The 13,810-nt window shown below is 36.2% G+C and overlaps 1 protein-coding gene across 1 annotated transcript; it reads left to right on the top strand.

Annotated features, from left to right (window-relative positions):
- The first annotated feature begins 7,218 nt into the window (after positions 1-7,218).
- LOC127123209 (uncharacterized) lies at positions 7,219-8,755 on the top strand. Its single transcript, XM_051053451.1, has 4 exons — positions 7,219-7,719; positions 8,226-8,318; positions 8,396-8,467; positions 8,645-8,755. The coding sequence occupies exons 1-4, from the start codon at positions 7,225-7,227 to the stop codon at positions 8,753-8,755; spliced, it is 771 nt and encodes a 256-aa protein (XP_050909408.1). The 5' UTR covers positions 7,219-7,224.
- Positions 8,756-13,810: the final 5,055 nt, after the last annotated feature.

Genomic DNA, 13,810 nt, shown 5'->3' with positions numbered 1-13,810 from the left:
CAAAAGCCTCTGCCAAGTCTTTCCAGCTCTTGATGGTAGTACGAGACAAATGAGAATACCATTCACGAGAAACTCCAGTTAGACTGTCTTCAAAATAGTACATCCACAGCTTTTCATCTTCCGTGTGAGCTCCCAAACTTCCCAGATAAGATTGGAGATGAGTGCGTGGGCAAGAAGCCCCGTTGTATTTCTCAAAAGTAGGGGGTTTGAACTTGTGAGGAATCCTTACTCCCTGAACCAGACCAAGATTTGTGACATCAAAACCTAAGGAATTTTGAGACTCCAAAGATTTGAGCTTCTCAGCAAGCTCATCCATACGGCGAGTGGTCTCGAGGGCTTCGTCGTGCAAAGGAAATTGATCATATTGATAATCTTCAGTAACGGGGTGCCCGTTAATCCGAATTCCTTGATTCACATTGTACCTTCCGCCAATACCATTTCCAACATTCCCTGTGTTGCCAACATTACCCGGGTTTCCATCAGCATTTGCGTTACCCGCGTTACCAGTGTTCACAAGGTTATCAGCGTTCCCAGGGTTACCAGGGTTTCCCTCAACATTTGGTATCTCCAAATCTGGATTGGGTCTCGGTTGCTCAACCAATTCCCTCAGCTTCGCTTGGCCTTCTGCCATACCAGTCATCAATGTCATGAACTGATCCATCCTTTCACGCATATTAGCCAGCTCTTTCTGTACTTGGTCCATCGCTAGTCGTGGACGGTTTTCCTTTGTCGGGTATCTGTGAACTTGCTTGGGACCAATAACTGCCTGATACAGGGAACAAACATTAGACACTGCGGTAACACCTGCAAAACAGACAAGGGTTAATATGCATGGTATGCGATGCACTGCTTGTTCAGTTTTAAGGCACCCCCGTTTTGAAAGGGAATACCCTGCAAATGAATAAGCATGAGATGTTGGATGCAAATATGCAAATGATGTTATGCAATGCAAAGGCATGTCAATCAGAATTGATGGATCCGCTTAAACATCTGTCAGGTTGCACTGTCTCGAGAGAAATTAAGAGCACACCAAACAAAGGTCATGGGATGGATCATGTTATCCTTAATATCAACCACCCATTTTGGTGGATTATGGTTTACACCTTATCAACACCCGAGTTTCATTGATATTAAGGATACCTGATCGGATTAACCATGAATCAAGGGTTTGTTGCAAGTCACGAGCATGGAGTTTAGGTTAAGAACCACCCAAAAGGAGTGTACTAAGGTTTAAACCTGCCAAACATGTTCTACAAAAGGTTCCCATAGTCATAATCCCATCTTTCGGATATTATCAGAGGAACGACTACTCGTATTCCAACAATATTCTCAAGAGAGACTCTTATGAGTGTAGTATCGCGTAACAATCGTATCAAATCTCACACTTGAACGACTTTCGCACTACGTCCTACGAATAAGCCAAGATGGGTTTGGTAAACTAAGGTCCTTGGCTTCTTAGGTCTATATTGGAACAAGTAATGTCTAACCACAACTTACTTATGTGACATTATTGATCTCAACATGACCTCCACCAAGTGAATGGGCTTGCAAGTCAACTCGCTAAGGAATACTCCACACAAGTTGACAGGATTATGCCATTCTCCTATCTTAAGTGCACTCGAGTTCGGGTATAGAACTCATCTCACAAAGATCACCAAGCAGCCATAGCCAACCAACAGATACAACAATGATATGTACACAATGTAATAAGGTAAAGCAGGTAAATAAATAACTGTACAAAAGCATGAACACCCAATAAACAAACAAACTACAAAAGCTAGGAGGGACTCGCTTAGGGAAGATGGACCAGCAAGAGGTCAACTTCTATATGTCCCCAGCAGAGTCGCCAGCTGTCGCAACCTGAAAAATACAGTGCGCGAAAAAAAACAACCGGCGAAAGAAAAAGACAGAAGAGTCGCCACTGTGCGTTATTTATCCCAAAGGAGGGAAAGGAAATGCTCGAAGTAAACCTGAAAAAGGAAAGGACAAGACGGGGTCTCGCAACCAAATCTTGGGTTCGAGAGTCGGTTATGCGAAGGGAAGGTATTAGCACCCCTACGCATCCGTAGTACTCTACGGGATCCACCTTTGTAGTTTTCGTCTAAAGGGTGTGGGTTTATCTTGTGTTGTTTGCCAAAAAAAAGGGTTAAATGAAAATGACTCGCGCGGATGTCGCATCCACTGCATACGTATCTCATCTGAATATGAGAATCAGAGTCTTCGTAGCTCGGCTGACCTATGGGTTGGGGGGATGTGTGCTCGCTAAGACATCGCGTCTTATGCCTACGTATCTCATCTGGCCTGAGAATCAGAGCAAAACGTAGTTCGGCTAACTACGGGGTTATGGATTGGGTTTTGGACGAACGACGTCACTACGCAATCTACCGGATGCTCGACCTTTGGAGACTTACTCGCCTGTAGTAGAAGGAGTTAACGTGTTGCTTTGGGTTTTAGGGTTTGGGATGCTCGAGGGAAAAAAGGCAGTCCTTGATGAAGGAACCGCGCTACCTGCAGGGATACGAACACAAAACACAAAACATGTATCTTGAGGTAAACACAAAACATTGCCTCCTATCGAGGTCTTCCAGCTAGGAAAGCAGTAAAATGCGGGAAAAATGTAAAAGTACCACGCGGATAAAGATCCGAAGTAACAACAATTAGAGGAATGGGAAACCCTGAGATCCTTCCAAGCTAATGCCATCAAAGAAAAGTGAGTCAGTACGGGTAATCGGAATGAACCTCCAGGGGTTATCCCACAAATAAAGTGGGAAACCACGCAAGTTATCCCTGCAAAAGTCATGTGAGCCCTCACAAAAACTCAACAAAAGGGTTAGTGAAACACCATAAGCATTTTTTTCATGAATAACAGTATGGTTTCAGAAACCTCAAACCCTGTGGCATACACTCAAAAATTAAACGGTTAAACATTCAAGGCATTGTTTATATATTCATATACATATTAAACCCATGGGCAAAGGTAATGGGAATAATGGCAAACCTGATTGGAGAGCTTGATTGAAATTGAGTTGCACCCGTGAGGTTTACAAAACAATCTTCAGGGTTTATGTGAGGCAGAGGTGATTCTGTGTAGTTAAGTTCCCTTCGGGGTTTGGAGGCTGCTCTGAACTCCGTTAGGTCTTCTCTCACTATCTTTTTCCTCAGGGTTTTGTTCCAAGGAAACCTCAGAGTATTTTGCTTCTCTTCAAAATCCCCCTTTTGTTTTATGTTCTCTCAAGTGAAGCCTTGGTATTTATAGACTGAATTTCATGGTTTTGTGGGCTCAAATGAGAGAGACCCAAGTCCAAAATTTTTTATTATATTTTATTTATTTAATTATTTAATTAATTAATTAATTAATTAAAAAAAATTATTTTTTTGTAAAAAATTATTTATTTATTTATTTTCATTTTTTTTTTTTTTTTGCAATATGAAATGCTAAATGAATGCATGAATGAGGAGGGCAAATTTTGGGGTGTTACAATCGCTCAAAGGAAAACAACCATGAAGTGTTTGAATGACCGAAACAGAAACAGTATATCATATATACCGTATTTTGCATCAGGATTACTTATATCATATATATAACTTGATCGATCTCAAGTGTGTAACCTATGGGCGATCGATGTATCGCTGCTTCACCATACTAACGTCGGATTATGAAGCATAGTCAACATCAATCATCCAAATCGTACACACATGATGCCAAATTTAATTACTCGTTTATTCTTTGATTCATTATGTCTTTTAATCGTATTGATACAAAAAATACAGAAAATAAACAGCTATCAGATGCATGGTTTCGTAAGTGGCTCTGATACCACTGAAGGAGAAGAGCGATCCAAACGCAGCGGAATTTAGAAATTTCTCCTCTAGCGATCCTTACGAATGGGCATGATCAGTGATAGAATCGTTACCTCTTGTGGAGATTGAAACCTTTGATGTAGATCTACAGAGCGATCACGAACGTTGAATGGTGACAACGCCTCTACTCAGTCCACACAAACGGATTCCTTCAATCTCAGTGCTAGCTGCTACGAATGAAGACTTTGAGTGAGAGAGAGAGAGAGAGAAACAAAATTACAATTGCACCAATGCTTCTGCACAAGGGTTCTATTTATAGAACCACTTGTGTGGGCTGCAAGCTGAAAAGCCCACTTAAGTGTATGTGGCCCATATCTTATGATATGCCAAAATCACTTAAGCGTGTGGTACCTTACCATATTTCGTATTCTACTTAAGTACACTGTACCTTACGATGTTCTACAATTCACTTAAGTGCACCGTAACTTACGGTGTTCCTTAGTTACTCTATCTCTCATCAATCCGTCATTTTGTGTGTGATCCTGTAGATTTTCGCGACATTAGCAATTATATTAAATCACGTATTTAACATAATAAACAGTGAACGATATCTAGCAACACATCACTGCTACCCAAGACACGAAAATGTCATGTGATCTGACAAATCCTTTTGTGATAATACTTATGTGTATAATTACCCTTTTGCCCATATGTCTATATTGAACACAAGGCATAGAAAGTGTCATCCTTGTCCAGTTCAATATTGGGCCCGTAGACATTTATCCTGTTACGCAAGATGGGCAAATTCTATCTAGGTCACTCATGTCCCTCAACATGCTTCGTGGAGTACCCATCAACTGTCTTTATGGTCATCCAGTTACGAATAATGTTTGATCAGCAATAAGGCACTCAACTCTATATCTAGGATACATAGTGGTTTCAGGTCAAAGGGTGGTATACACCATTATCACCATGAGAATAACTTATAACACTTAGCATAACATTCTATATAGTATTCTCATAGCGGGTCAATCCAGTATAAATATTACTCTCAATATTCATACTTATGTCTAAGACTTGATAACTCCTTATCCATGATCCATGAGATGTGATCATCAGTCTATATACATAATAGTCTTAATGCTTTAATGTTATCCCACTTCACAATAAAGCTCGACTACGAATAGTTTAAGAATAGTGTCCTTATGTTTAATGGGATCTCATGATTAAGTCACACTTGATACATTAAACGGACTAGATATTCTAGGGACTTTATTAAACAAACATAATAAAGAAAAAGTCTTTTATTATTAATAAATAATTCGATACAAGTACCAAAAGTATTGGCCTCTATGGCTTACACCAACAACTCACTCATACTTCTTCTTACATACACACCATGCTCTGTTGTGCACTTCTCAAACTTTTTCCGGCTTAGGAAGTTATCAATTATTATTATTTGCTTTTATTAAGCTTAGTATTTCCTGAGGTCAATAAAAAGATATCCTAAGCTCTTACAAAAAATAATTAATCTAAATAAATTATAAAAATGATTTCTAAAGGAAAATATAAATCTCACAAAAATGTCATTTTGTATAATCAACATATTAATTTAAAAAGTGTTTTAGTTATATTTTTTTTATTTGAATTAAAATAATAAACGTTTAGATAATGTATCTAAGTAATATTTTATAGAAAAAAAAAAATTCAAAACTATCAAAATTTGATGAGAAAAATAAATCTAATTTTTAGTTTTTTGAAAAGATCAATGGAATTGATGTGGTGGTATTAATAGAAGGTGAAGTACCGGTATCGGATACGCATCTGTATTAGATACATACCGTACTCATACAACTTTTCTTTTATTATTCTACTTCAAGTAAAGTTTGTGATTTTCTCGACTATCAATGTAGTATATTTATGTATTTTAGTTTCTTCGTTATTGTATCTTACCATTATTTCTTATTTTTTAAATTTTTATAATGATGTTTTATTGTAAAACTAATTATTTACTTTTATTTCAATTTTTTCTTAAATGCCATACTGATACCATAGCTCTACTTATGCATCACAGTTTATGCACCAAGCAAGATGAATAGGTGAAACATGTGAGAGTCCGAAACATGGTGAATGTAGGAGATGAGGAGGGGTGGGATAACATGTTATCCCTACAATAATTTTTTAGAAATGATTTTAGGCAAGGCGAAGGTCAGTTATAGGACATGTAGTTTCAGGACATGATATGGAAGTGGATCCCTAGAAAATTAAATGTGTCCTAGATTGACCAAAGACCTTAGACAGGGAAGAGAGTTAGGGGATTCCTAGGACTTGGCTATTATCGGAAGTTTGTTAACAATTATGGAAAAGTGACAAAATCTTTAAACGCAGTTAAGGGAAAAAAAGTGGCATCACCGGATCAATAATGTTGGATAGGGATTGTAATTGATCAACAGGGTCGGTAAAGAGATGTAGTTGTGGGGCGTGACTAATGTGATCAAAAACTTTCATTTTCTAGCGGAAATTGTTTTATTTTTTTAATTTAAATTTTGTCTTAGGCCCCCAAATTTGTTGGGCTGGCCCGGACACTAGTCACGCAACCTATCCTAAAGAAAGAAGTTTTAGTGGAAACTCTGTGTAGCCACCCAAGTATCAAAGGAACCGACCTAATCAAAAGTGATTTTCTACTGAAAATTGTTTCTAGCGTTAATATCATTTTCGCTCATGCCATATTGCAACCCCGGTAAAAAAATTGTAATTTTGATTTTGTTATTTGAAAATTATGTTCATTTAAATTTTTTAGTGAGAAGATTCGGCCAAAGTTCTTATGTAACATGTAAGGTGGCAATTTTTTTTTAAATTATTTTTAATGACACCTATAACCACTAATGCCACATCAGAAATTAATATGTATTTAAATTTAAAAAGATATATTTGGAAGCTCCATTTTTGTTCTCTATATTTTGTCTTAATAGACACTACGCCAAAAATGACTTTTAACAGCGCATCTTAGACAGCGTTTTTAAAAGAAAGCGCTGTCTAAGGTTAAAATTAAAATAAAACACGGAAAATGTTCCAAAAAAATAATGAAAGCGCTGTCTAAGGGGGGGTCTTAGACAGCGCTTTCTAAAAGCGTTGTCTAAGACCCCCCCTTAGACAGCGCTTTTAGAAAGCGCTTTTAAATATAGACCTTAGTCAGCGCTTTTGATAAAGCGCTGTCTAAAGTCTTTAAATTAAAAAAAAAATTAAAACCAAAAGCGCTGTCTAAGGGGGGGTTTAGAAAGCGCTTTTGGAAAGCGCTGTCTAAGGCATATCTTAGAAAGCGCTGTCTAAGGCATATCTTAGAAAGCGCTTTCCACAAAAGCGCTGTCTAAGGTCTAATTAAAATTAAATTTCAGACTTCTATTTTCGTTCTCAGTCTAAGGCATGGAATTGGTAGGGTTTGTCACGATGGCGGAAGAACCACAATACGCCCTAAAACGCAAATACGAAGACCAACCCACCGCCACTGACATTCAACTCGAAGTCGCAAACGCTAAACAGAAAGCTCAAGAAGCCGCCGCTCGGCTCCTCAGTGTCACCGACGGCGCTCCTCCACTTTCCTTCGATCCTAAACGTTCCAAGTCCGATAATGGTGCTCCTCAATCTGGCTTCGATTCTTACGATTTGAAGCCGCAATATTCAGCTGGTTCTTATGGTGGTTCTAGTAAGAAGATTGAGATACCTAATGGTAGGGTTGGGGTTCTTATTGGGAAAGGAGGTGAGACTATTAAGTATCTTCAGTTGCAGTCTGGGGCTAAGATTCAGGTTACTCGTGATATGGATGCGGATCCTAATTCTACTACGAGGATGGTTGAGCTTATGGGTACTTCTGATGCTGTTGCTTCTGCTGAGAAACTTATCAATGAAGTCCTTGCTGAGGTTTGTTTTAAATTTTCTCTAATTATGTTGTGGAATCACTGTAACTTTGGCCTGTTAGTGAAATATCACTGGTTAGAGTTGTTTTCAACTGATTTTGTAAATGCAATGTGAAATGTTTAATGATAAATTTGCTTAAATTATATTGGAATTAGTGCGCTCTGTATCCTGCCAGGGAAAATTCACTGACAAGAGTGGTTTTGAATTGACTTTCTATTTGTAATATGGTGTGTTTTCTGGTTAATTTGCTCTAGTGAGGTTTGAATGACTGCAACTGTAACCTGCTAGTGAAATATTGCTGACAGTATTTGTTTTGAACTGATTTTGTAACTTTAGTATGATTGTTTTGTGCTGAATTTGTTAAAATGATCTTCAAAGTCGAATGGCCTTAACTGTAACCTGTTAGTGAAGCGTCATTGACGATGGTTGTTTTCTACTGATTTTTAACTGTAATAATCTGGGGGAAATGTAACCATTAACATCACTGATAAGAGTTGCTTCTTTACTAGGCTGAAGCCGGGGCTTCTGCCGGTGGTGGTACTAGACGGATGGCTGCACAATCTGGGGGTGATGAATTTTCGATGCAAATCCCAAACAATAAGGTGTGCAAAGTTGCCCGAAATATGTACACCCATGTACTTTCTACAATGTTTTGTTTATAGTTGATTTGGTTTCTTAGGTCGGCCTTATAATTGGTAAAGGAGGAGAAACAATTAAGAGTATGCAAGCTTCTACTGGAGCACGGATTCAGGTTATCTCTTGTTCTTTGTTTTCTCTGCTTCTTTTGTTATATATTTTCAAAATCATAATTATGTTTGAAGTTGGATGGTGTTAAGGTTAACAGCTGACTGCCCAAACTCTCATGTCTCAAGACTTGGATTTTCCATTGTTAGTAACTTTTGACAACTAATGCCTTATAATTGAACAGATTACTTTTAATGTTAAACACCAATTGCGAATGGAAGATCGAATTTGGATCCAACTCCAATCCGGCTCAGAATTCCGGTGCGGTGGATTTTCAGAGAATCGCAGGTATTAGCTTCTCTTCCTCTTGTTGTGTCACTCGTTATTTATCTTATTCTTCTCAACTGTGATTGCGATTCTTCTTCTTCTTCAACTCTTCTGAACTGTGTTATGGAATTGCAGAGTCATCACTGTGGTGGTTACGTGGCGAAGTGGTCACGCGAGAGGGAAGTGAAGTGAGCTTCTCAGAGATGAACTGTGAAGAATGAGCTCTAATCTTTGAGCAAAAAGCAACCGATTCTGAATATGAGGGTAGAGAGCTTGAGAGTGAAGAGTGAAGATTGAAGGTGAGGAATGAAAAAACTAGAAAAGCTTCTGATTGCACTGTTATATACATGGTATTCTCAACCAAATCGGGCAACGGATCGGGCAGGTTAGTTATGTTAGGGCAGGTTGTTAGAATTTTTGTTAAAACTCTGTTAGTTGCAAGTTAATTTTATATGTGAATTGATTTTCTATTAATTATTTCCATCAGTTAAAATAGTTGTATTACTTGCAGGGATAAGTCAAAATTGGACCTTAGCTTGCAGTTCAGCTGGATTTGCACGTTACTTCTATGAAGGTTTGTTGTGGTTGGAAGTTCTGCTGTTAAAATGTTAGTTTGTTTTGTTAGTTACAAGTCTGTCAAATCAATTTAAAATTAGTTAGGTTAAGTTAGAGAACTAGTTAGTCATGGTTATTATGAAATTAGAAAAAAAAACTTAACTGTTAGTCAAAGTCCTGCTGTTAGTTATTTCCCATTTTTTGACTCTGTTAGTTTTATTTATAATCGATTGCTTTGAAATTATGTTACTACAAAAGGTTAGATTGATGTTAGTAAATCTGTTAGCAAGTTGATGGTGAGATCTGTCATGGCCTATTAGTATCAGAAACATTATTAGTGAAGGCCAAGACCATGACCAAACACTTGCCTGATTATTTGATGTAGAACTTACTTGCTGAAACTTTCCGCTATGCTAATGATTGTCTTGGTGCATGACTTGTCATTGGGCATGAGCGCCGGGAGCTGTTACCGCAGCAAGTTGTATCAGTTAAGTTGTTATGACTAATTTTGGGAATCTGCTAACGACTCGTTTTAGACAGCACTAGCTAGTGTGTTTTGAGTTGCTCACTTGCCAACAACTTAATAATTGTAATGGATTTGAAGTTAATTGAGAATTTTGCCACCGATACTTAGTAAAACTCGATTAAAATGTCGTTTACGATGGTTATAACATACTGCTATGTTGTTAAAAAGCTGTTTGAATGGTTTGAATTGTGAGTTGTTTAGAAAACCATGTTAATAACTTGAAGTAGGGTTAGTGACGGTATTACATGATTATGTTAGATTCAGTTATATTGGTTAATGTTAACTTACAACATTCGTTCTGTTGTGATAATTATGCAGGATGTACTACCTTGGTTTCGAACTGATTTCAGAATTTGCATCTGTACCGAATTGGGGTGGGCTGCCACGGTTAATTCTTGCACTTTTGGTAATTTTTTATTAGCGAGTTTCAATGATGTCTATGTGTAATTATTAGGATTTAATTAAGGGTATACTTATTTTCCTGTGGAATGCTAACTGTGGCGTTGTTATGTATGTTCTAAAACTTTTGATTTGTGCCGTTTCTGACTTGTGGAAAATTCATGGATGAATATATGACAATTCTGCTTCATGAATGAATGAAGAATTTCTTCTGTGAAACTGGAATTTTGTGAATGAGTGAATCTTTAAAAATTGGAATGGATGAAGAAAATTGCTTTTGTGAAATTGGAATTTCGTTTATATATCCTTCAAAATCTGTTACAATGCTCATGAAATTAATGCTAAACTTATATGAAATGCAATGGTTAGTTACAAATCAAAATGTTAGTTTCAATTTGGACTTGAGTGGATGTGTAACTTAATTTGGCTTTGTTTTGTTATATTGGTTAGTTTTGTGAATTATGAATATAATGTTATCGTGGACTTGTATAATGGTATGTTGTTATGACAATTGGTCTAAAGCGCTGTCTAAGGCTAAAAAAAGCTTCAAAAATTTTCGTATACCTTAGACAGCGCTTTTGTAAAAAGCGCTGTCTAAGGGGGGGGCTTAGACAGCGCTTTTTGAAAAGCGCTGTCTAAGGTATACCTAAAAAAATTAAAATAGGAGGGTCTTAGAAAGCGCTTTTGGCCAAAGCGCTGTCTAAGGGGGTGGGGCTTAGACAGCGCTTTTCAAGAGCGCTGTCTAAGGTATACCTAAAAAATTTAAAATAAAAGGGTCTTATAAAGCGCTTTTGGCCAAAGCGCTGTCTAAGGGGGGGGGGGGCTTAGACAGCGCTTTTAAGATTTAAAAAAGCGCTGTCTAAACCTTTAGCAGCGGAGGTTTAGACAGCGTTTTAAAGCGCTGTCTAAGGCTAAAAAAAGCGTTGTCTAAGGTCTTGTTTGTTGTAGTGAGAGAAAATCTAAGAAACTTCGTTGAAGACAAACCTTGGTGTTAGAGAAGACTGCGAGTTTTGAAAACAGTAAAGGAAGCTATCTACATTGGTCTCATAACTCCATTAATCAAAAATAACGATCGAAGGGAAGTTCATTATGTCGCATTTTTTTCATTTTTGCTTCATTCATCCAACTTTGATGCATATTTTTTGAAATAGAGTATTAGTAAGTTCAATGATGTATTCCGTCACGGGAGGAATTTGTTAGAGACACGACATTGTTTTATACATGTGGGGTTCGAAATACTATATACAAGCAAAATATCAAAAAATGGGGTGTCTCTAAGGTGTTGTAGTTGGTTTTTGACTGGGGTTATGAAAGAAACAAGTTTATGATATGGGGCAAACTTAAAGGTATATATGATTCATTTTTCGAAATTAACAAGAATGATTGTGTTGAGGATGTTGCGAGTTATGTGGTTGGAAACAATATTGAAGGGAATTTATATGTTGAGCATGATGTGAAGGACAAAAACATCAAAATTGTTGAGCCTCAATGCATTGATCTGATTTAAGGGAATGATGGAGAAGCTGAAACAGATGAAAGTGATGATGATGCAAGGAAGGTTATGTTTGATGATAGTGAGGATGAGAGAACTAATGCATTGAATGATAGATTTGAAGTCATTAAAGTTGAGAAGCCCAAAGATGGTATAAACTGAGTTGAAATAAATGGTAAGTCATATAAGATTAAGATGTGTGCCAATAAGTCACCTATGAAGAAATCAACCCCAAAGAAGAAGAAATTGAATATGATTGCACCTGCCAGGATAGTCAAAGATCACAAAATCAAGGATTCTCAAAGAATGGATGGTGAAGAAGACCAATATGAGAGTGATGAATTGGGTAGCTCAGACCCAGGTGCTTCTGAAGATGAAAAACTTCCAAAGTATGCAAAATTTAGGAAGTAGCTGTTAGGTAAGGACTATGAGTTTAAATTGGATATGGAATTTAAATCCTTAAGGGATTTCTAGGATGCAATAATAGATTGGTCAATATTAAATAGAAGAGAAATTACATTTTTCGAGAATAAAAATAATAAGGTAGGGATAGAATGCAAGAACAAATGTGGATTTTGCCTTTATGCTCTAAAGTAGGTGGCATACTCACTTTTCAGATAAAAACTGGGGTGGGCACCCAAACTTGTGTTAGGGTTTTGGAAAAAGAAATGCGAAGTCTAAGTGGGTTGCAATGGTTATAGTTAATAAGATACAAACATGTGAAAAAGTTAGAAATTCTGACATCATTCAAGACATGAGGAAGAACTACTCAGTTGGGGTTACACCAAGTAGGGCATGGGAGGCCAAGAAAATATCAAAAGAAATTATTAAAGGAGATGCAGCTAGACAATATGCATTTATTTGGAGGTATGCAGCTGAGTTAAAAAGGGTATGTGTTGGTAATACTCTGAAGATTAACGTAGACAGGCCTAATCCTTCAATTCAACAAAGATTTGGGTTCTTCTACTTTTTCTTTTATGGATGCAAAAGAGGTTTCACCAAAGGATATAGATCATTTGTAGGAGTTGATGATTATCATTTGAAGACAAGTTATGCTGGACAATTGTTAATAGTTGTGGGAATGGAGCCAAATGACCAATATTTTTCATTGACATTTGGAGTAGTTGAAACAAAAACCAAAGAAAGTTGGAGATGGTTTTTACAATTGTTAATGGAGGATATAAAGCAAGATAGAAGATCTGTATTCATATCAGATCAAATGAAGGTATGCCATTATGTCTTATGATTTGTATGGTGTTTATATATATATAACTTACTCCAAGAATAAGTTTTTTTAACTTACTCCAAATCACGGCCTTTGAATTGAATCTAATCTAATGTTTAATTAAGTAAAAAGGATAATTTAACCATTAAATTAGTTTTAATTTAAAGTAAGTTAAAAAAAATTACTCTTTGAGTAAGTTGATCCCCAATATATATATATATATATATATATATATATATATATATATATATATATATATATATATATATATATATATATATATATATATATATATATATATATATATATATATATATATATATATATATATATATATATATATTTTGTGGATTACGGTTACTCAAGGAAAATGTATGCAACATGTTACAGTTTTGCAATAAGTTCCATAAATGGAATAAACATGTGGCCTGAATTTGTTGCAGATAAATTACACCTTCCTTTGTATAAGAAAGGACATTGAAGACCAAAGAAACTTAGGTTTGGGGAATTAGGTGAAGGTGGCTCAAGATTGAAGATGCACCAAATGTGATAAGATGGGCCAGAACTCAAGAAAGTGCAAGGAAACAATTCAAAATCTAGATGCTTTGAAAAGAAAGGTAAATTTTCATTTTGTACACATATAATTCATTTATTTTTTAGTTAAGTCTTATGAATAGATTTATTCTAAAAATGCATTTTCAAAATCTATTGAACTAAATAAAAATGCAAAAACTTATATTATAGTCATCTCTGCAATTGTAATTTTTTTATAAAAATTAAAATTAAAGATACTTTGTATTTTGAGATAAAACATATTTCACTTTCATGTTGAATAAAAAAATATCTAATATCTTTTCATAATTATTGTATAGAATTTGAACTTAAT

Source organism: Lathyrus oleraceus, chromosome 2, assembly GCF_024323335.1.
Source record: "Lathyrus oleraceus cultivar Zhongwan6 chromosome 2, CAAS_Psat_ZW6_1.0, whole genome shotgun sequence".
NCBI classification, from domain to species: domain Eukaryota; kingdom Viridiplantae; phylum Streptophyta; class Magnoliopsida; order Fabales; family Fabaceae; genus Lathyrus; species Lathyrus oleraceus.
This window is presented reverse-complemented; position numbering and strand designations above follow the sequence as displayed.

What these genes read in the sequence shown, in the direction of transcription:
- LOC127123209 (XM_051053451.1), top strand. Translation starts at nt 7,225, where the DNA reads ATGGAATTGGTAGGGTTTGTCACGATGGCGGAAGAACCACAATACGCC. An exon ending in TGCAAATCCCAAACAATAAG is followed by an intron (nt 8,319 to 8,395) that starts GTGTGCAAAGTT and finishes TTGGTTTCTTAG; the next exon opens with GTCGGCCTTATAATTGGTAA. An exon ending in CTACTGGAGCACGGATTCAG is followed by an intron (nt 8,468 to 8,644) that starts GTTATCTCTTGT and finishes ATAATTGAACAG; the next exon opens with ATTACTTTTAATGTTAAACA.